The sequence below is a fragment of the Pseudorasbora parva genome, chromosome 19 (genome assembly GCF_024679245.1).
Source record: "Pseudorasbora parva isolate DD20220531a chromosome 19, ASM2467924v1, whole genome shotgun sequence".
NCBI classification, from domain to species: Eukaryota; Metazoa; Chordata; class Actinopteri; order Cypriniformes; family Gobionidae; genus Pseudorasbora; species Pseudorasbora parva.
The window spans coordinates 31,463,353-31,484,954 of NC_090190.1; the positions used below are offsets into that span (position 1 = coordinate 31,463,353).

Consider the following 21,602-nt stretch of genomic DNA (forward strand, 5'->3'; position numbering starts at 1 on the left):
GGATTAGTATAAATTAGACAGTGTGTTTGAATATTCCACTTTAATATTTGTTTGTTGTGGCTATATTATTGGTTGTTAACTATAGAAATATTAGGATTTGAAAAGTGAGTTCATTTCGTTTCAATGTAACTTTATTTTTTATTTTCTATAATAGTCAATTGTGTTTCAAATGAAAAAAATCTAATTGTGTTTTGGGAAAATATAAATCCACCAGCTATTAACCTAGAGGGTGTATACATATAAACAAGGAAATACATGAATTTGCTCTTAAATTGCTGCTATCCTCTTCCTCATCATTATAGAATGAGGGTTAAAGGGCAAGGGTAAACTAAAATGTTAATATTGCTGTTATTGACAGTTGTTTGCTGTTGTTTGCCAGTGAATAATGTTTTCCAGGACTGTAAGTTTATGGCTTTTATGCAGTGTGATGTCATCTTTGGTATGATGCAAAGGCACCACAAGCTGCATCTGAAGCTGCATATACCAGATACATTTACACATTATAGTTGTTTAAATGAATGTTATAAAATGAATGTCTTTACTATGAGAATATGAAAGAGAAACATGCATATGAAATTAAAAACGAGCAATAATAAATGCAAGTCATTTCATGCATTTCATTTAAACTGAAGCAAAGCAGTGTCAAAGTCGAACTTGATATTATGGGTTAAAGCAGGGGTTTTCAAACTGGGGTCCGGGGGTCCTCAAGAAGGTTGTAAGGGGTCCCCAGAAATTTCAGAGAATACAAATACAAAGTACCAAACATTCTAACTGTTTCCTTTCTAAATGTGTCTCACCTTTCTTGCCGTACTTTCCATAACTGTATATGTTTGCTTTGTATCTTTCTAGTGAGTTGTTCTTACAATAGTCACCTTTATCTTACTCATTGGGGTTCTTAACGCAGTATGTTAAGAACCCAAGTGCTTATATAAATCATCAGATTATTAAATATAGCCGATCTAAGTTTGGAAACAATATGTTGCATTTAAAATGTCAAACATACTATTTATCCAACTGTTTAAATGTTTTTTCATAAAAATAGATTGATTTTAGGAACGGGGTCCCTAATAAAAGGTTCATCCTATTTGGAGATCCTTCACATCATAAAGTTTGAAGGGTTAGTTCACCCGAAAATTAAAATTCAGTCATTAATTACTCACCTTCATGTCCTTCCAAACCTGTAAGACCTTTGTTCATCTTCAGAACACAGAGGACGATATTTTTGGTGAAAATTAATGAGAGCTTTCTGACCCCTTGATAGACAGCATTTTAAGTAACACTTTTAAGGCCCAGAAAAGGTAGTAAAGACATTGATAAAAATAGTCCATGTGACTGCATTGTTCAAGCTTAATTTTATGAAGCGACGAGAATACTTTTTGTGTGCAAAATGCAAACAAACATAAAGACTTTATTCAACAATTTCTTTTAGTGTCACACGTTGTTGACATAGTATAAACAGTGCAGCGCTTTCCAGTTCTACAGAAGAACAACCCATGCGCATGAGCCATGATGCTCACGTATCAACAGCGTCGGCCAATGATAAGCTGGCATTCTGGAAACGCTGTACCGTTTACATTGCGTCAACAGCATAAGAGTCTGACACAGGCTAGAAGAAATTATTGAATAAAGTCTTGCTCACAAAAAGTATTCTCGTTGCTTCATAAAATTAAGGTTGAACCCCTGGAGTCTCATGGACAATTTTAACAATGTCTTTACTACCTTTCTGGACCTTAAAAGTGTTAATTATATTGGTGTCTATGGAGGGGTCAGAAAGCTCTCAGATTTCATCAAAAATATCTTAATTTATGTTCAGAAGATGAACAAAGGTCTTACAAGTTTGGAACGACCTGAGGGTGAGTAATAAACTAAATTTAAATTTTTGGGTGAACTAACCCTTTAAGGTGAATCAGAAGCTTCAGAGCTGCATACTTTTCAACAGCTTTGATGTGGAATTTCATATTTATACAGCATTTGGTAGGAGTATAACGATACACCAATGCCACGGTTCGTATCACGGTTTTGAAGCCACGGTTAGGTTCATATCACGGTTTTGAAGCCACGGTTCGGTTCATATCACGGTTTTGAAGCCACGGTTCGGTTCATATCACGGTTTTGAAGCCACGGTTCGGTTCATATCACGGTTTTGAAGCCACAGTTCGGTTCATATCACGGTTTTGAAGCCACGGTTCGGTTCATATCACGGTTTTGAAGCCACGGTTCGGTTCATATCACGGTTTTGAAGCCACGGTTCGGTTCATGTCACGGTTTTGAAGCCACGGTTCGGTTCATATCACGGTTTTGAAGCCACGGTTCGGTTCATATCACGGTTTTGAAGCCACAGTTCGGTTCATATCACGGTTTTGAAGCCACGGTTCGGTTCATATCACGGTTTTGAAGCCACGGTTCGGTTCATGTCACGGTTTTGAAGCCACGGTTCGGTTCATATCACGGTTTTGAAGCCACGGTTCGGTTCATATCACGGTTTTGAAGCCACAGTTCGGTTCATATCACGGTTTTGAAGCCACGGTTCGGTTCATATCACGGTTTTGAAGCCACGATTCGGTTCATATCACGGTTTTGAAGCCACGGTTCGGTTCATATCACGGTTTTGAAGCCACAGTTCGGTTCATATCACGGTTTTGAAGCCACGGTTCGGTTCATATCACGGTTTTGAAGCCACGGTTCGGTTCATATCACGGTTTTGAAGCCACGGTTCGGTTCATATCACGGTTTTGAAGCCACGGTTCGGTTCATATCACGGTTTTGAAGCCACGGTTCGGTTCATATCACGGTTTTGAAGCCACGGTTCGGTTCATATCACGGTTTTGAAGCCACGGTTCGGTTCATATCACGGTTTTGAAGCCACGGTTCGGTTCATATCACGGTTTTGAAGCCACAGTTCGGTTCATATCACGGTTTTGAAGCCACGGTTCGGTTCATATCACGGTTTTGAAGCCACGGTTCGGTTCATATCACGGTTTTGAAGCCACGGTTCGGTTCATATCACGGTTTTGAAGCCACGGTTCGGTTCATATCACGGTTTTGAAGCCACGGTTCGGTTCATATCACGGTTTTGAAGCCACGGTTCGGTTCATATCACGGTTTTGAAGCCACGGTTCGGTTCATATCACGGTTTTGAAGCCACGGTTCGGTTCATATCACGGTTTTGAAGCCACAGTTCGGTTCATATCACGGTTTTGAAGCCACGGTTCGGTTCATATCACGGTTTTGAAGCCACGGTTCGGTTCATATCAAGGTTTTGAAGCCACGGTTCGGTTCATATCACGGTTTTGAAGCCACGGTTCGGTTCATATCACGGTTTTGAAGCCACAGTTCGGTTCATATCACGGTTTTGAAGCCACGGTTCGGTTCATGTCACGGTTTTGAAGCCACGGTTCGGTTCATATCACGGTTTTGAAGCCACGGTTCGGTTCATATCACGGTTTTGAAGCCACGGTTCGGTTCATATCACGGTTTTGAAGCCACGGTTCGGTTCATATCACGGTTTTGAAGCCACGGTTCGGTTCATATCACGGTTTTGAAGCCACGGTTCGGTTCGGTTCTGTTTGCTGTGAAGGCAGAGTTCATGGCAGGACACCAGCAATAATAACACTAAATTCACTTTTAACTTAATAATAACAACAACAATAATTTAACTTATTAACTTTTTCTTTATTAACTTTATACATTGGCTTCACGTTTTCTTTAGATTATTTAGCATACCTGAGTAAACTAAAATTAAATGAACGCCTCCACTGTAGACTAGTCTGATATAATCTACTAATTTTACCATTCACCCTTTAAAAAAAAAAAGCACATTTATTTCATAAAAACTGATGACACAAAAGTAATTTCCTACTTTAGCTTACTTACAAACACATAAATTGCATGAATATTACTAATACTGATGTTAAAGTATTATACTCAGTTATTAAATAGCTGTTTTTTAATACAATAAAGTAGCCACTACACTAATTTAAAAAATAAACAAAATAACAGTAAAAATAAAGTGGCATTTTGGTGTTATTGAAGCAACAATCATGGTGAATACACAATACATCATGAACTGTTAATGAATCATAAACAGCTCCTGATAAACAGAATGAACATCATAACTGCGTCCCTTCCCAGCTAACACACATTGAACCTGTTTTTCGGTTCGGTTTGACTATCGTTACACCACTAGAATTTGGAGCCAACACAGAGACTGCTTTAACTCTGGTGTGTAAAGACATCTTGAGTAAGAGGTTATATGTTTTTGGCACTGAATATGCACCTTTTTTGTCCAATTATTAGCTTTAGTATGAGTTTGAGTTGTGTAGGTGTTACTGAGTGGGAATGTTGAACAACAGACTGTGTGTGTGCGTGCACAGAGAAACATTCAAGAGAAAGAGAGCCAAAAGAGAGGTTGCCATAGAAATAGCACTCAGTTAAAGCATCAATTCCAGGTTCAGGTCCGAAGGCAAGATTTTTTAAATAGTGAGTTGCATTTTTGCTCACACATGTGCACTTCACCACTAGCCTGACAAGCCAGACCCACATTAAGATGTTTGGTCTGGAAACTCACCATCGACAGGCCTCAATCTGAGGGGAGGGATAAACGGTTGTCTTTCAAACTCCCTCTGCACGCAATTGGATAGCGCTACAACTAACCAGAGTAACATGAAGCGGAGCTCGTTGATAAATTAAACTTTCGCCGTATCTGGTCGGCAAAACGCTGAACACATCTTCCCTTGTTAAGAATGACTTCAGTGCCGTTCTTTGTTCTTTTTTTAGAGAAAAGCTTAACTCCAAGTCTTCCAGAATCTGATTCGAAAGACCGCCGTTTGACAGCCTCTGTTTACTAGTAACACACAAGCGCAACTCGGCTGTCATTATGTTAAGCCCCGCCCACCGACTCTATACACGATGTGATTGGCCTGACCAGAGTTTGGTTTTTACAGCTCAGAACTGTATTGAAAGTTGCTAGACGATACTTGCGACCCATTAGATTTGCTGCCGCTAGGGTGCGTCTAGATTTCTAGGCTACCTCACCACCTCTTCTTCTATTAAATAGGGATGTCAAAGATTAGACATCCGTTTGAGCAATTTAAATGTAACCGAGAGCAGCTTCTAAGTTGCCAAGGCCTAGTTTGGTTGTCCTAGTATTTACTCTGTTCTGCAGAGATAAATTGAAATAACCTTCCGATCTTGGTCAAATTTTGGCCGTTGACAATGCCCATTAATAGGAGCAATCCCTGGGGTTAGTTTCAAAATCATCCAACAACAAAGTAATGGGGATGTTAACACATGGAACCTGGTATTTTCATGAAACACAACAATTCATGTAATTGTAAAAATACCAAAATGGCAATTATATCGGCATTAGCTATTGAAAGAATCCAAATCCGTCGACTGCTGCTGCCCTGTGTGCTATAGTGCAAATTACTTTTGTATGAAAGTGTTTGCAAAGAATGTCAATGTCAACTAATCACTCATAGTTCCCCATAGGCCAGCTATATCCAGGCCATCAGGCCACAGCAGACTGAACTAAATCTGGAGCTGGGACTATTCAAACTGGAGCATCAACGTTAAGTCCTGCCAATCTCAGCCTATTTCCTTGACAGGAGATGACTCCAAACTTCAGACAAGCTCGCTAAACCTAGACAACAATGTGCTTGGGGCACATAGCGTTCATACTTTTGTACAGATAGCTTGATTCAATGTCAACTTTTAAGTGAACTATTAACATAGTGGTTGTTTTAATTTTGCAGGCACAGATACATTTCATTAGCCTGACATTATTTTTATAAACACAGACTTGGAAATGTTGGCTGCTCCCAGTTTGTGCCTCTGTAGTTAAAGTCACACTCAAGTTTAACTGTAAAAAAGTGTCACTTTATCTACACAAACCCCACCCTGGCTGAATGCTTTGTTATTCGAGTTAGCATGAACTAATGCAACTTCCCAAATCTGCAGAGATGATCATACATACACGTAGCAAACAATGCAGAGGGATCCTGGAAGTTCTGCTTATGGACAAACTAGGTCAATTTATATTTCGTAATTCAATGGCAATATCCTGCAGGTTTTTGGACTGCTACACATTAACACACTAAATGTTTTTTATAATACATTTTCTGTTGCTTACTTCCAACACATGTTCGTGTTCCTATGGCAACCTTTACTCATGCCTCCTGCAGATTAGAAAGAGGAAGTGCTCTCATTATTTCCTGCTTTGCATGTCAACAGAGAGGCCGATTTATAGAATAACCGAACCCAAAACAGAACCTTAGGGGTGAAAAAATATGAAACTTAAGATAAAAAAAAATATTTTACCAAGGAATACAGACCTTCTATACATTCAGTATGGCCATTTTTCAGCTTATTTTTATTCTGAAATGGTTTAAGAATAGAGTTGACATTTCAAATTCAGTTTTGAAATTGTTTGTCTGGACATTTGACTTTTGCTTTCCCTAATTTAGCAAATAACTCGTCATAAAATATGTATGAAAGAGGAAGATGATCAGATCAACCATGGTCAAGTAGAGCTTCTAGTAAAACGCTGACTTGCATATTAACCAACACCAGCTGCTGATCAAAGCTTTTATAATCAAGATTTTTTTGTTGGGTAAAACAGAGTTGGACTGTTAATTGTACAAAATAGATGCCTGGACTAAGTAAATGTACCTCACTTAAAGCTGCAATGTGTTTTTTGAGTTTTATATGCTATGTAAATACTCTGGAGCCAATGGAAAATGATTCCATGACAATGCTAATTGGCACCATAAGAACATACACTGTCCTAAACTATAGCAAATATCCTGTCAGCGTATGAACTGTGACGTCAGAGGCAGCAGACAGGAACAAATTGATCATAAATAGCTCATTATATTACAGAGGATGTTTTGCTAGTTACTGCTCAAAGTGTAAAATGGCAGTTTGTATAGCTTTCTCTAGGTATTATAACTTCTTGGTTTGTGCTCATCATATTGTTATTGTTAACTAAAACTAAACCAACATGAGTAAAAAATAGTTTTCTGTAATTGAAATGAAGCTGAAATAAAATATAAATTATAGATGTAAAATGTAAAATAAAAAATCACAAATGAAAATGACAAAATGTTGCCTTGACAGCTAACAGAAATAAATGTAAATTGAAGTAATAAGATAAATAAATGACGGCAGGGCCGAGAGCAGTGGGAACGGAACGTCACCTGCGCGTCACACCAGCCTCGAGTCTCACAGAGAATCTCCAATAAAGGATAAACGACAGTGAAGGACAAGAGAGGACCAGGCCTGGACTTTTGCTGTCTTTTGTTTGCGATTGTGCGATAGTCTTCCGTGAGGGGTTGCCGCTTTACTTTTTGTTTTGTTATTTGTGTTTATTTTTAGATTAAAGTTACGTTGAACATTCGCTGGTTCCCACCTCCTTCTTCCCTGAGCTTTTAACTTTGCTACAGACAAATAAAAAAAAATATTTAAAAAACAACAACAACTAATAAATACATGACAAAAGCACATAGCAAAATGACTAAAACTTAAAATGAAAATGAAAATATAAAAATAAATGCTAAATATATTTAAACATAAAATATAAATAAATATTATAATAATACTACATAAATATGAACATAACACTGGTACACTGATTTTGACAATTTGTGTTGTATACAGTGCCTTAAAAATGAAATTGATTTGTCAGGATAAACACAAATAAACACATTTTCCTCTTACTTTTTTTTTTTTTTTTTTTACATGTTATTTTAAGCTAATCAACCTCTAGTGAAAGTCATCACTTAATTTTATTTATTAATCACTCAACTTAGAATGACCGCTCTCAAACTCTCCTTCCAATGTACTAAAAATGGAATCTGAAAACGATTAAAAACACTGTATTATTCATGCCAGGCCAGTAGTTGGTGATGTCAACCTGTAAAGAAAGGTGCCTATATTACACGTGTGCATGATGTCACTGTTTTCACAAATGTGACCCTGGACCACAGAACCAGTCATAAGGTCGTTTTTTGGTTTGTTAGGATAGGACCATTTTTGGCTGAGATACAACTATTTGAAAATCTGGAATGTGAGGGTACAAAAAGCCTTTAAAGTTGTACAAATAAAGTCCTTAGCAATGTATATTACTACTTATAATACAAAAAAATTATATATTTAAGGTACAAAATATCTTCATGGAACACGATCTTTACTTAATGTCCTAATGACTTTTGGCATAAAAGAAGTCTATCATTTTGACCCATAGGCCCACAGTGTATTTTTGGCTATTGCCACAAATATACCAGTGGGCCTTATGACTGGTTTTAAGGTCTAGGGTCACATATTTTTGTAGTTTACCCAGAGACGACAATGCTATAGTTTTCCAAAACGTACACTTTGAAACCCGTTGTTCAAAAGTTTGCATTTTGTTGTGGAAATGAACGGTCAAAACACATAAAATGTTTCCCATTTTTGGTTGAAAACGGTGATGTGTAAACTGCCCCTGAGGGTTTTTAAAGACTTTCCACTAACTTGCAATACCTACCTCCACTAATTAGCTTAACCCACATCAATTAGCCTATTAGCAGATTATGTGTATGTTAAAAAAGATCCCCAGAGGGTCAAAGAGAGGACAAAATTATGACCAAAATCTAAGAAAAAATATAGTAAACTTATCCAACTAGGCATGCACCTAACAAAGACAAACAAACTGTATCAGAAATGAGAGCAATTGTTTGCTTAAACCACATGAGTGACTTTTTATAGTGGAGACTTGATAGGGTTAATTTGTCTTTCCCCAGGCTGATAAGCAAAGATTAGCTTTTTCAAGGAAAAACAGTTAAAGGGCATGAATGCTCACTATGTGTTTTCATGATGAAATCTTTTACCAAGGAATACAGATATTGTAGACATTCAATATGGCTATTGTTTGGCATATGTTTCTTCCGAAATGGTGTTGCAAGTTCTCTTGGTTGGTTGTTTCCCTGTTCGTGAACTCGGCCTGTACCAGTTCAGCAGATGAATCGGTTACACAATAGAAACTGAGCCGCAATAGTGTCATCATTGTCTTTTCTTTTTTGTGTGAGTGTTGATTGTTCTTTGACCAGCTCTAAGTTTTTGTTTTGTTTTGTTGTTGCTGTTCTTTGGTTCACACAATTATACTAGGCAAATTTTACTCTGGTGCAGATAATTTAATATAACATGCGCTATATTAAGATGCCATGCATGATTAATTTATTTTGAGTTTTTGTGTTCTAATTAGAATAAGGAGAAGGAACGCATGAGGGAGCGGGAGAGAGAAGCAAGAGAGCGAGAGGCACGCTACAGTAATGGCCACCTCTTCAACTCTCTAACCGTGTCTGGAACCACACTCTGCTCGGCCTGCAACAAGAGCATCACCGCTAAGGAGGCCCTCAGTTGCCCTAGTGAGTCACACAGACAGTCATCACACCACACTCAAAACCCACAGACTTAACCAGTATGATCAAAATCATACGAATGCAACATTTTGCAAGACGATATTTTGTAAACTCGATTTTTACAATTTCTGTCGAAAATATTAGTGGTGTTCAGGGTTTGACAATAACTTTTTTGTTCACCAGCCACTGTGGCTAGTAGTTTTCCATAGTTACTAGTATTGATGAGTGTACTGAGTGTATTTTCACTGGCCACAATTTTGACTTCAATACATAGGGAAAAACTGCCATATAGGTATTTTTAATATTATCTCATAACCACTTAAACTCTGTGGACACTGTACAGGGTCCAGAATGACATCGCCAGGTATATACTTTCAATTTTAAATGTCTGTGGAGGAGCTATGATGTCATATGTGGTACCATTTGAAAGCTTATAGTCTCTACTTTCCGGAGATATGCATCACTTTGGCATTTGTTTTAGACAAAGTAATGCATTTTTTTTGGAGGGGGGGGGCATCCCTTCAGACCCATTTGAATAACATGACACTGACAAACTTCTTTTTCAACTATTATCTGGAATTTAGTGGAAAAAAATCAAAAAGCGCCTACTTTTGGGGGGGTTATTACAGCTTAGACAACATATACTTACATGTTTATCACTTTTAGCAATGTTTTATGTAACCTGAAAGGGTGTCCTGTAAAATGACACCAAAATTTTGAACTTAGACCACTGAATGTGTGTATGTGAAGCTTTTCAATTTGGGTAGGCCAAATCCAGGCGGAAATCCCAAAAAATAGTCCTGGAGTTTAAGCGGATAATTTGGCAGCAGGTATATTAGGCTGCTGTCACTTTAATACCAGACGCCCAGATCCATTATTCTGTTACACATGCTGTTTCTATCTCAACTCTGTTTACGCTCACTTAAATGTGCACTATGAAGTATTTTTGCAGTGAAAAAAAACACTAGGCTAGTGTTATATATTTTGTTCAGTTGACTTCTTGCAATATCTCAAATGTTTCCAACTATTTGTAAATTGTGAGAAAATTGCTATTTTAAACAAGGAGCTGGGACGTCTGAGTGAATTGCCTGTCAATTGCGTCATATCTACGTTACCCTCGGTTTCCGGTTTTATTCTGCAGAAGCGCTTTACTCTTACAGTGTGAAACAAGTGTCACAGCAGCCGCTGAGCAAACCCACAGAGTAACATCAGAACGTCATTTTAAACACTCTTAAATTTATCTAATATGATAAACAGAGCTGCGTTACCTCATACTCATGACCGGAAAAGCGTAAATAGCGCCAGCGACTGTGTCACGTCATAATAAAAGTCCCGTTGCTTGCGAGCCGTTTATTTGCGTAACAATCGCTCCAGCGGCCTTGGTCAGCTCCCACAACACTCGGTCCTGCTCTGCTTCATACTACAGTAACGTTAATAATCACATCCATCAACATTATTTCTGCCAGAGTCCTATCCCGATTCTTTTCCACTGGCTGTGAGGTGAAAACCACAAGTCCCAAGATTCTGAGCTCAAACTTCGCGTCATCAAACTACGCCTTTGTTTTGAATAGGCGCTCTCTAGCGGATGGAAAAGTTACATAGTGTAGCTTTAAAATATAACTGACTGTGTTTACATGAAAACTCGCCAAGACCGACATTTTGACAGTATTTTGTGAGTACTTGACTGTGCAATAAGGCAGTGAAAACAAACTCAAGATGTCTTTATGTATATGCACACTGGGTGTGAGCACAAAATCTGAATGAATGAGTAAAATGATGTGCAATACACTCATTCCCACGGCGAAATTTAGCCCTGTAACATCAATAATATTAATTTGGTTTAAAGGTCCCGTTCTTCGCGATTCCATCTTTCAAACTTTAGTTAGTGTGAAATGTTGCTGTTGGAGCAAAAATAATACCTGTGAAATTATAAAGCTCAAAGTTCAATGCCAAGCGAGATATTTTATTTAACAGAAGTTCCCTTTCAAAGCCTACAGCGAATGGCCGGTTTGGACTACAGCCCTGCACTTCCAGCAGGAATGACGTCACTAGAACCGTTTGTTGACTAACCCTCCGCCCACAAGTACACGCAAAATAGGGGGCGTGGTCTTGTTGCTCTCTCACGTGGAGAAGAGCGCGCATTCAGCGCTTGCATCTCCCCGTTATGGTAAGAGGCGGGACCTTTCCGGGCAAAGTGCGCTAAGCTGCTGTCCAATCACAACACGGGAAGCGCTGGCCCAATCAGAACTCGTTACGTGTTTCTGAAGGAGGGACTTCATAGAACAAGGAAATCATCAGGCCATTTTTAGGACAGAGAAAACAGCACTGTACAGATAAGTAAATTGTGTGAAAAATACAGTTTTTTTACACGCGAAACCTGAACTCATGTTATATTGCACACTGTAAACATAATGAGTGAGGGGAGTCAGGTTCGTGTGTCAACTCGCTATCGGAGAGATGAGAAAGTGAGAAAGCATGGTAGGTATCATGTAACTGTTCTGAAAAATGTATTGGAAGCTTTTCAATACTACATTGAACTTAGTTTATTATTATTTTACAATTGAAAAATATATATTATGTATACAATTCAACCCGCTAGTATGAGTGACTGTGTTACATGAGACTGCTAAAATCCATGCACATTTTGCGGGTGTTAATGTCAAGTCCTGGTGGTGTTCGTTCATCAACTCAATGATAGAATGTTCTGGATGGTTGCCTGGATGTTGCTGTGCAGTTGCTAGGGCAATGTGAATTTATTTAACATGTTGCTATGCTGTTGCTTAGATGTTCTTGTGGTGTTATAATGGTGCTATGTAGTTGCTAGGGTGTTCTGTGTGGTTTAAGCATGTTTCTACGCTGTTGCTAGCGCAAGTCTAAAGGCCCCGATATACTCACGGCAAGGTTCTTTTTCGTTCTTCATTTAGGGGTAAAAAGAAGTTTGAAAAAGGCAGTATACTGTTAGCCAACATCCTGATGCTGCCCACACTGATGAGAGCGGCGTTTAGATGAATATGTAAATATCTGCTGCATGCTTTCCTCTCAATAACAAAATAAACATAACAAGAATGACAGCGAAGAGAGAAAACAGTAGTTAATAAAGTATCTGATTATAATGATGTGGATGTTTGGCCCTGTTCTGCAATTCAGCACTCCAGTCAAGTTGTGTCACATTTATTTATAAAACACTTTACACAATATATTGCTTTAAAGTAAGCAGCTTTACATCATTAAACCTAAAAACATTCACAGTGTTGCCTTTGATTCAAATTACAACGTACCAATGACATGCACCAATGGTAGTACAAAGGTGTTTCCACATATAATTGGCACGTGCAAATAGTAGTACGAAGTTGTTTACCAGCTGGACCAAACTTCTCTAGCAAACTCCCAAAACAAACTTTGTTTGGTATAAGTTTGATCACAACAGTTTCTTCGATTTCACTTGAAGTAAAATATGTGATACTTAAAGAGTCGAATCCCAAATCTCAAATATGTCCCTTGAATGCAAATCTTTTGGGTATTTTTTTTTTTTAATTTTGTAATTTAAACGTATAGAACAGCATACCTCTTCTTCAAATAAAGTCAATAGAATGTTGTGGATGGTTACCAGGTTGTTGCTATGTGTTGCTATGCAGTTGCTAAGGCGATGTGAGCTTATTTAACATGTTTTGTTAAGCATTTTAGGACGTTTTAGGTGGTTTTAGCATGTTGCTATGCATTTGCTAGGTTTTGCCAGGGCTGGCACAAGTCTAAAGGTAAGGAGTAGGGACACACCAAACCGCTGGTTAGCAGATATATTGCTAAACATGTCTACATGTTGAATCGGCCCAAAAAAATCACAGACGGCGTCCGACTACAGAACAAATTCGTCCGGCGCTCAAAAGCGACCCTACGTTGCCCAATGGCCAATGGTCAGCTTGGTGTGTTCCTGGCTTAAGAAGCCAATCCTCAAGCATCTATGATATTAAAGGGATAGTTCACCCACAAATTTAAATGTTGCGTTTATCTGCTTACCCCCAGTGAATACAACATGTAGGTGTCTTTGTTTCTTCAGTAGAACACAAATGAAGATTTTTAACTCCAACCGTTGCTGTGAGCCAGTCATATAATGCATGTGAATGGGTAACAATTCTATGAGTGCAAAAAAAAAACATGCTCAACACGCACAAAGAGCCCTGTGGTTCATGATGACACATTGATATCTTAAGACACAAAACAATCCGTTTGTGTGAGAAATCGAGCCGTATTTATATCATTTTTACCTCAAATACAAAGCTTTATCCAACAGCCTGGAACACGCTTAATTTCTGGTAAGGTCAATATACACGCTCTGGCGTCGTGTACATGTAAAGACATCCCTTCCTGTATACACAATCTGGCGTAGTTTACGCCAACGCCAGAAGTCAATTCCGTTAACGACGCCAGAGCGTGTATATTGTCCTTCCTTACCGGTAGGGAAGCATGTTCCAGGCTGTTGGATATAGTGTTGTATTTGAGGTAAAAAATGATATAAATTTGGCTCTATTTCTCACACAAACGGATTGTTTTGTGTCTTAAGATATCAATGTGCCGTCATGAACCACAGGGCTCTTTGTGCATGTTGAGCATGTTTTTTTTTTTTGCTCTCATAGAATTGTTACCCATTCACATGCATTATATGACTGGCTCACAGCAACGGATGGAGTTAAAAATCTTCATTTGTGTTCTACTAAAGCATGTTTTTTTTTGCTCTCATAGAATTGTTACCCATTCACATACATTATATGACTGGCACTCAGTGGTTTGGTGGTTCATTTCTTCTGTTTAGTCCCTCAAGGTTGGACATTCACAAGTAAAAACATGAGAGTCACTTTATAGTAGAAAATGTAGTTATAATTCTAATTGAAAGAGATTCTGATATTGTTTTTTTTCTTGTTTAGTATTGTAAAGCTAATGGCTTTTAAACAATCTAGTAATAAATATGATGAAACTTGACTGGAGTGTTGCTGCAATTCAGCACTCCGGTCAAGTCACATCATGTTTATTACAAGATTGAAATCGTTACACAAAATCAAAGAATGACAAATAACTTTGCTGTGAATATGTCGGGGCCTTCTGGTCTTCTGGGTGACTGTAGCATGTTGCTATGTGGTTGCTAAATGTTGATAGGCCTGGTAAAAAGTCTAAAGGGCCGTTTCCCAAGCCTATATGATAATCTAGTTTCTTTTCCTCCAACACAAATATATCACATTATTTTCCACTCATTTCTTCATCTGCCTGGTGAAATTTATGTAAAAACAAGTCAGAACGGATTAACAGCTTACCTCTTCCAAACAAGCCAATTGATTGAATATAATCTTCATGCAGGACAAACTTGTGAATAAGTTAACTTTGTACTGATGTTTAATACTTGTCATTAAAGGGTTAGTTCACCCAAAAATGAAAGTTATCTCATGATTTACTCAAGTCATCGTAGGCGTATATGGCATTCTTATTTCAGACGAACAAAATCAGAGTTATATTTAAATTTTCCTGGCTCTTCCAAGCTTTATAATGGCAGTGACTGTTAAAAATGCTTACTTTGCGTCTGACAAGCGTAACTAGTGTGCAATGTCGTCAGACATAGCAGAAGCATTTTGAACTGTGAGAGGAGCCTGCGCTACACTTCTTCTGTAAGTTGAATATGGAAGGCTATTCGCTGGAAGCTATATAATTTACTTTATAAAGTTTTAAACATGGATATTTTTCTTACACAAATGCATTGCTTCACTTCAGAAGGCCTTGAATAAATCCCGGAACAGTGTGAAACAGTTTTATCATGGACAGATGCACTTTTATGGACTTCAAAAATGACCCAGCAGTCACTGCCATTATAAAGCTTGGAAGAGCCAGGACATTTTTAATATAGCTTCAATTGTATTCGTCTGAAAGATGAATGTCATATACACCTAAGATGACTTGAGGGTGAGTAAATCATAGGATAATTTTCATTTTTGGGTGAACTAAACCTTTAAGGGTTTGTTCAGATTCCTAACCAAAAGTATGATCAGTGGTAATTGTGCTTAGACACTATTGATTATGAGTACAGTATAAACGCATTACCATTCTTAATTAATGTTTGCTTACATACTTTGTTGCCGAAACTCCAGAAATAAATGTTTCAATTGTGGACGCGCATGCGCGGTGGTTTCATTCGCAGTTTGATGACGTCACATACGCATGCGCAGTAGAGTTCTGGGGACATGCGCAGTTGAGAGTTTTGGTGAACTGGATAAATAAATGCTCAAACCGCTCATGCAAAAAAAATTATGATTAATAACATGCTCACGCCATCAGGACACACGTTTAGCATTTCCCCTTGAATGTGTTGGCTACTGGTATTTTAAGTTGTTTACAGATCGTGTTGCATTGTACCTTGAGGATTAAAATTACAGAGACAATTACTTCACTCATTTGTGCTTCCACTTAACAGCAAATATGACCAGAATATATTAATGTTTTAACTATTTTGCATGCATGTAGAGAGAAACTAGGATAACTTAAGTATCACATTTATGAAAAGATGACTTATTCATCACTTAGCCTACTATTTATCAGTACTACTACACAGGTTAGAACATCATCTACAATATTGATCATATATGTCACTTAGACCAGTGCATACGCATTACAAGTTAACCCAGAGATCGGTATGAATGACATTGCCATAATGATCCACCATCCAGTACGTATTGGATCTGATCCACCTACATCATCTTGCTACAGGCTGCAGAGAGGGGTGTCTCGAAATACTAGGAGGAGCTTGTTTGGGATCCTGCCAATCGCAACGCAGAGGCTATAAAAAAGCTGCTTACCTCATCCTTCTGATGATTTTTCCTGCTTTCTTCCCTCATCTCAACTCTCCCGCTTTCTTTCCATGACTGTTTTCAGGACTTTGAGCTCAAGATGAACATCATATATAAGCCTCTTTATTACTTACAAGCCACACCTGTCTACCCATTCCCACAAGCCTCTTTCACATTACATCTAAGTGTTGCAGTCCTGAACTGCTGTTTTGAGTCTTATTATGTGGGGAAGTGGAGAATAGGTGGAATATTTTTAGTGGCTGGTCTACCGCTGCATTCCAAGATAATACGCACACACATTTTAAAGTTTTGAGGTCTGGATAGTTTCTTTCTGCAGAGACAGTCCTGCAATGGAAAGCATTTTTACACATTTAACCTTATATCCTTGTATCCTTGCGTCGCCTGTTAGTGACGTCATATCCACACTACCTTTGATTTCTGTAGAATCCATGGAAACACCAAATGCGTTTAATATATTATGTGTTTTATTACACTTGAGAAGAATGAGAACATGGATCCATCATGCCTTGTTACCACTGTGAAGGCTAGTGGTGGTGGTGTAATGGTGTGGGGGATGTTTTCTTGGCACACTTTAGGCCCCTTAGTGCCAATTGGGCATCGTTTAAATGCCACGGCCTACCTGAGCATTGTTTCCGACCATGTCCATCCCTTTATGACCACCATGTACCCATCCTCTGATGGCTACTTCCAGCAGGACAATGCACCATGACACAAAGCTCAAATCATTTCAAATTGGTTTCTTGAACGTGACAATGAGTTCACTGTACTAAAATGGCCCCCACAGTCACCAGATTTCAACCCAATAGAGCATCTTTGGGATGTGGTGGAACGGGAGCTTCGTGCCCTGGATGTGCATCCCACAAATCTCCATCATCTGCAAGATGCTATCCTATCAATATGGGCCAACATTTCTAAAGAATGCTTTCAGCACCTTGTTGAATCAATGGCTATATATATATATATATATATATATATATATATATATATATATATATATATATATATATATATATATATATATATATATATATATATATATATATATATATATGAACCAGTTTTAGTTTTAGTACAAGCTATATCAACAGCAAAAATGTTGATTACCACAGAAGATAATTTTCAGTTTAAAAAAAAACTGTGGTTACAGCAGGACATTTACAATAAAGTTAAACAGTGTGATGCAAGAGACCTTTGCCTCTGAATTTCTTCATGGGTTTAAAAGCAGTACAGGTTTGACAAAACATAAATTTTTTAAATAATACTTTTTTGCTTTCACTTTTGAGAGTGTGTATTTTACCATTTAATTATGTTATTTATACCTATGTTTTTAGCTACTCTTTTTTTGGGGGGAGGGGGGGTGCTATTTCATGCATTTTGACTTATTTATTATTTATGCTAAACATGGCCAACATTTAAAAAAAAAAAAAATGTTGGATGTATGACGGTGACTGTATTTCTGTGCCAAATACAATCCTTCAGGATTCAAACAAGTTTTCTGATTATGGCCCTGTATGACATCATAAAAGGCATAATTCATTATATGGGCACTTCTCCCCGGTGAGCAAATTCACACATCAACTAGAGTGAGAGCGAGAGCACGCACATCAATACGCTTCGTTCGGGTTATGGAAGCCCTTTTTATTTTGAAGTAATTTTTTTAGACCACGAATTAACAATGTCTCTAAAGAAGTGTGTTTCTTTCTGGACCACTATCATCAAAGATGATTGATTGACTATTAGCATATGGTTTGGATTGCCGGTATAGTTCTGTTTTGGGCAATATCTCCCTGCGTATCCATGCAGCCTAGCATGGATAAGAGCAGGGAGAGCAGCAATAACTCCCTTAGGGTAAACAGAACAGAACCAATAACCGGCATATAACACATAATGCATAGCAATAACACATAACGCATAGCAGATATTAAATGTACAAAATAATTCAGGAATTTAGTCTGATTCAAGGGGAATTAGAATACCAAATCCTGACTGAAAAGAGGAGGAGCTAGGGGTGAAAAAGGGCAAATGAGGTCTGGAGAAACGCGATATATGCTGATAGTACTGAAGGAGCTTTGAATGCTGTGATAGACGTCGTATTCCAATAGGTAGACCTGATCAGCTGACAGTCAGCTGATGCGAGCTTGACTAAAGTGTTCTGCCAGAACTGATGCTATGCTGGATTTTTGGTTGTGTGTGTGCTCGTGACTTTTTAGCTTCCTCAAGTTCGGCTGTTTTGGGAAAGAATCGGTACAGCGTATCTGTCTGAGAGTATCTAAAGACTCTTCTGAGCATTAAGGATGCAATACTACTCTATAGGTACTCAAGATTAACATGAGATTGGCAGAATATGTGTGTATGTGGCCTTTAAAAGCTTGAGAAACAAGTCAAAATGAATATGCTACAATTAATGATGTTGATACAACTTAACTTGCACTGAACCTGAACGATTCCTTTAAGATATTTACATGTTAAAGCTGGCACACTTTCACACCCTTTCCTGTTTTGCTGTGATAATCTCTCAATTCTTGTTCTCTGTTTTGTCATTGTTTTAGCTTCTTCCTTATTTTGTCATCAAGATCAGATTTAAAGACTAGACAGTGCGAGCCACTCACCGATGAGCAGCTTTGTCTCTCTCTCTCTCTCTCTCTCTCTCTCTCTCTCTCTCTCTCTCTCTCTCTCTCTCTCTCTCTCTCTCTCTCTCTCTCTCTCTCTCTCTCTCTCTCTCTTTCTCTGTATCGAGGCTGGAACTACATGCTCAACACCCACACAGGCTCTTGGTGCAAAGACCTTACGAACCAAACACCTTTGAGTGGGAGATAAGATTTACACTAGATCCTATATTGGATTAGATAAATAATGTATGTGCATAAAGATGCTGTTTTATTGTTTCATGTATAAATATGATCAGTTGAATGGGATATTCCCTAAATGACTATCAGATTAATCTGTCATATGGAAGCATTGGATAAAAGGCTGGTATCAGATGCACGTGTCAACAGGACATGTACAGTATAGAGGTGTGAATCTTCACTTGCCTCATGATTCGATTCGATTCTCAATACATCACGATGCATCTTTGACTCCATTTCTTTTAACAATAATGATAACTATATAAATAATCACAATATTGCAAATATAGTCATAGTCTTTAGTGTGTTCATTACAAATCAATTGAATACTATTGAAGCTACAAAAGTAGTTTGTAATACCTCTTTTATTATTTGAGTGGCATTTACACAGGTTTTTTATTATAAGACCTAATGCACGATTTTATAATGTTACACCAGATGTTTATTTCCAGCTATTAACCAAATGTTCACTTGGTTTGTGTGAAATGCTCATCAAGACGGATATTTAGAAGTAGGCCTACTGTATTTGTGTGTGTGTGTGTGTGTGTGTGTGTGTGTGTGTGTGTGTGTGTGTGTGTGTGTGTGTGTGTGTGTGTGTGTGTGTGTGTGTGTGTGCGTGTGCGTGTGCACGTGTGTGTCTGACCATTCAAGCGCAATATGCCGCTAAAGATAACGATTATATTCCACAGCTCTAGTACATAGATCGTGCGTTTAAAAACAGCTATACAGAGAGCAACAGAATGGAACAAAATGCAGAAGTATTAATGTGTTTTATGAAGTATTTCATTCTTATACACTCTTTTAAAAGCTCATGTGAGACACATGCATGCATACAGATGTACTTTGCAGTTACAGTTTAAAATGTAATTAAACTTTTTCTTACTCCAGTATTCAATGTCACATGATCCTTCAGAAATCATTCTAATATGCCAATTTGGTCCTCAAGAAACACATTTTATTATTATCAATATTGAAAACAGTTTTTTGTGTGTGTGTGGAAACCATTTTTTTCAGGATTCTTTGATAAATAGGAAGTTCAAAAGTATAGCATTTATGTAAAATGAAAACTTTGGAAACATAAATATGTTTATACTCTCACTTTTGATCAAGTTAATGCACACTTGCTGAAAAAAGGCATAACTTTTTTAAAAGACCCCAAAACTTTTGATTTGGAACGAATACACTTACAATTTGTCTCATTTTTGTCATATCTGCTTTTAAATCAAATATTCCTCTACAATTAAATTTGGGAGATGCACTTTTACCTACAAAAAGCCTCTGCTGCTCATTGGGTGATTATTTAGACTTGTGTAGGTGTGTGTTGTGGGTAATCGGGCCAGGGAAACCCCACCGGAGCCCCTGTCCCTCTTCCTTCCCAGCCACCCTCATAACAGGAAGCAAAGCCGTTCTAAAACAATAGGGGTTCAGAGACAAAAGCAATACGGTGTAACCAGAGAAAATCTTCAACGAGTAGTAGCATGCTGTAAAGGAGATCTAGAACAAGCATTTTACAGCAGACATGGACAGAGGTCAAGAGGGAGAGAAAGAGAAGGAGAAGCGAAAAATGGGTATGGAACTAAGATTTACTTAATTAGTTGCTGTAATATTGTAGATAGGAAAAAGGAAAAGACCTTATTAGGCTTATGGAATATGGGGATTTTTTTCCCCTTGCTGGAGTATTCATCGTAAGCTTGTTGCTGTGTTAGGTGGTTGGTTTCTAATCAATGGTTGGTTTCTACCTGGTTTAATCTAAAGAATCATCATAGAACAAAAACAAACTAGCTACTAGTAACTAGTTTGTCATACCAGTCTAACACAGTCAAGAATGTTTCTGGAACATAGTTGTAATTCAAGCAGCTATTATTGCAAACCCATAAAGTAAATAAAATTCTCTTACTTTACAGATGTGTCCATGAGAAGATCACAATCATCACATCCAAATGTAATTGTTTGAAGATAATACTATGTGAGATAAAATGTTTTTCCCGTCTGTTCTTTTTTTCAGCTTGTAACGTCACCATCCACAACCGCTGCAGGGATACGCTACCAAACTGTGTCAAAATGAAACAAAAGGTGGGATATTAGGGCATGTATCACAATGTACATGGACCACTGACTCATGCTAGGATGCAGAAGAAATGTATCTAAAAAATCTAAATTGGGTCCGTTTTCTTAGTGTAGTTAATGCAAAAGTCTAAAAATGTCATCTGTCTGTATGTGTTACAATAGCAACAGAAACTGGCGCTGATGAGGAACAATTCGGCCTATCAGAATGTGACTCTGAGGAATAAAGGTGAGGATGTGATGAAAGAAGTTTGGCATTAACATCTGATTCAATTACAGGTGGCGTATGTCTCCTGTGACTAGTTGTGATTGGATTGAGGGGATTGTGTGATCATGATTGGCCAAAATTGATTAAGTTATCAACAAACATGCTTCCATTCATTTTAATAGAATGTTAAAATTTAATATAAACGTTCATATTGATCTGGACTTTAGTAATGTTCTCAAACTGC

At 37.9% G+C, this 21,602-nt stretch overlaps 1 protein-coding gene across 2 annotated transcripts in view; it reads left to right on the plus strand.

Annotated features, from left to right (window-relative positions):
• arhgef2a (Rho guanine nucleotide exchange factor (GEF) 2a) overlaps positions 1-21,602 on the plus strand; it is a 91,816-nt gene that overhangs the window by 46,939 nt on the left and 23,275 nt on the right. For both annotated transcript variants that reach the window (XM_067424927.1, XM_067424928.1), the window contains 3 exons: positions 9,239-9,401; positions 21,092-21,159; positions 21,316-21,379. In XM_067424927.1, coding sequence (XP_067281028.1) covers positions 9,239-9,401; positions 21,092-21,159; positions 21,316-21,379 — 295 coding nt within the window. The remainder of the gene's footprint in view (positions 1-9,238; positions 9,402-21,091; positions 21,160-21,315; positions 21,380-21,602) is intronic.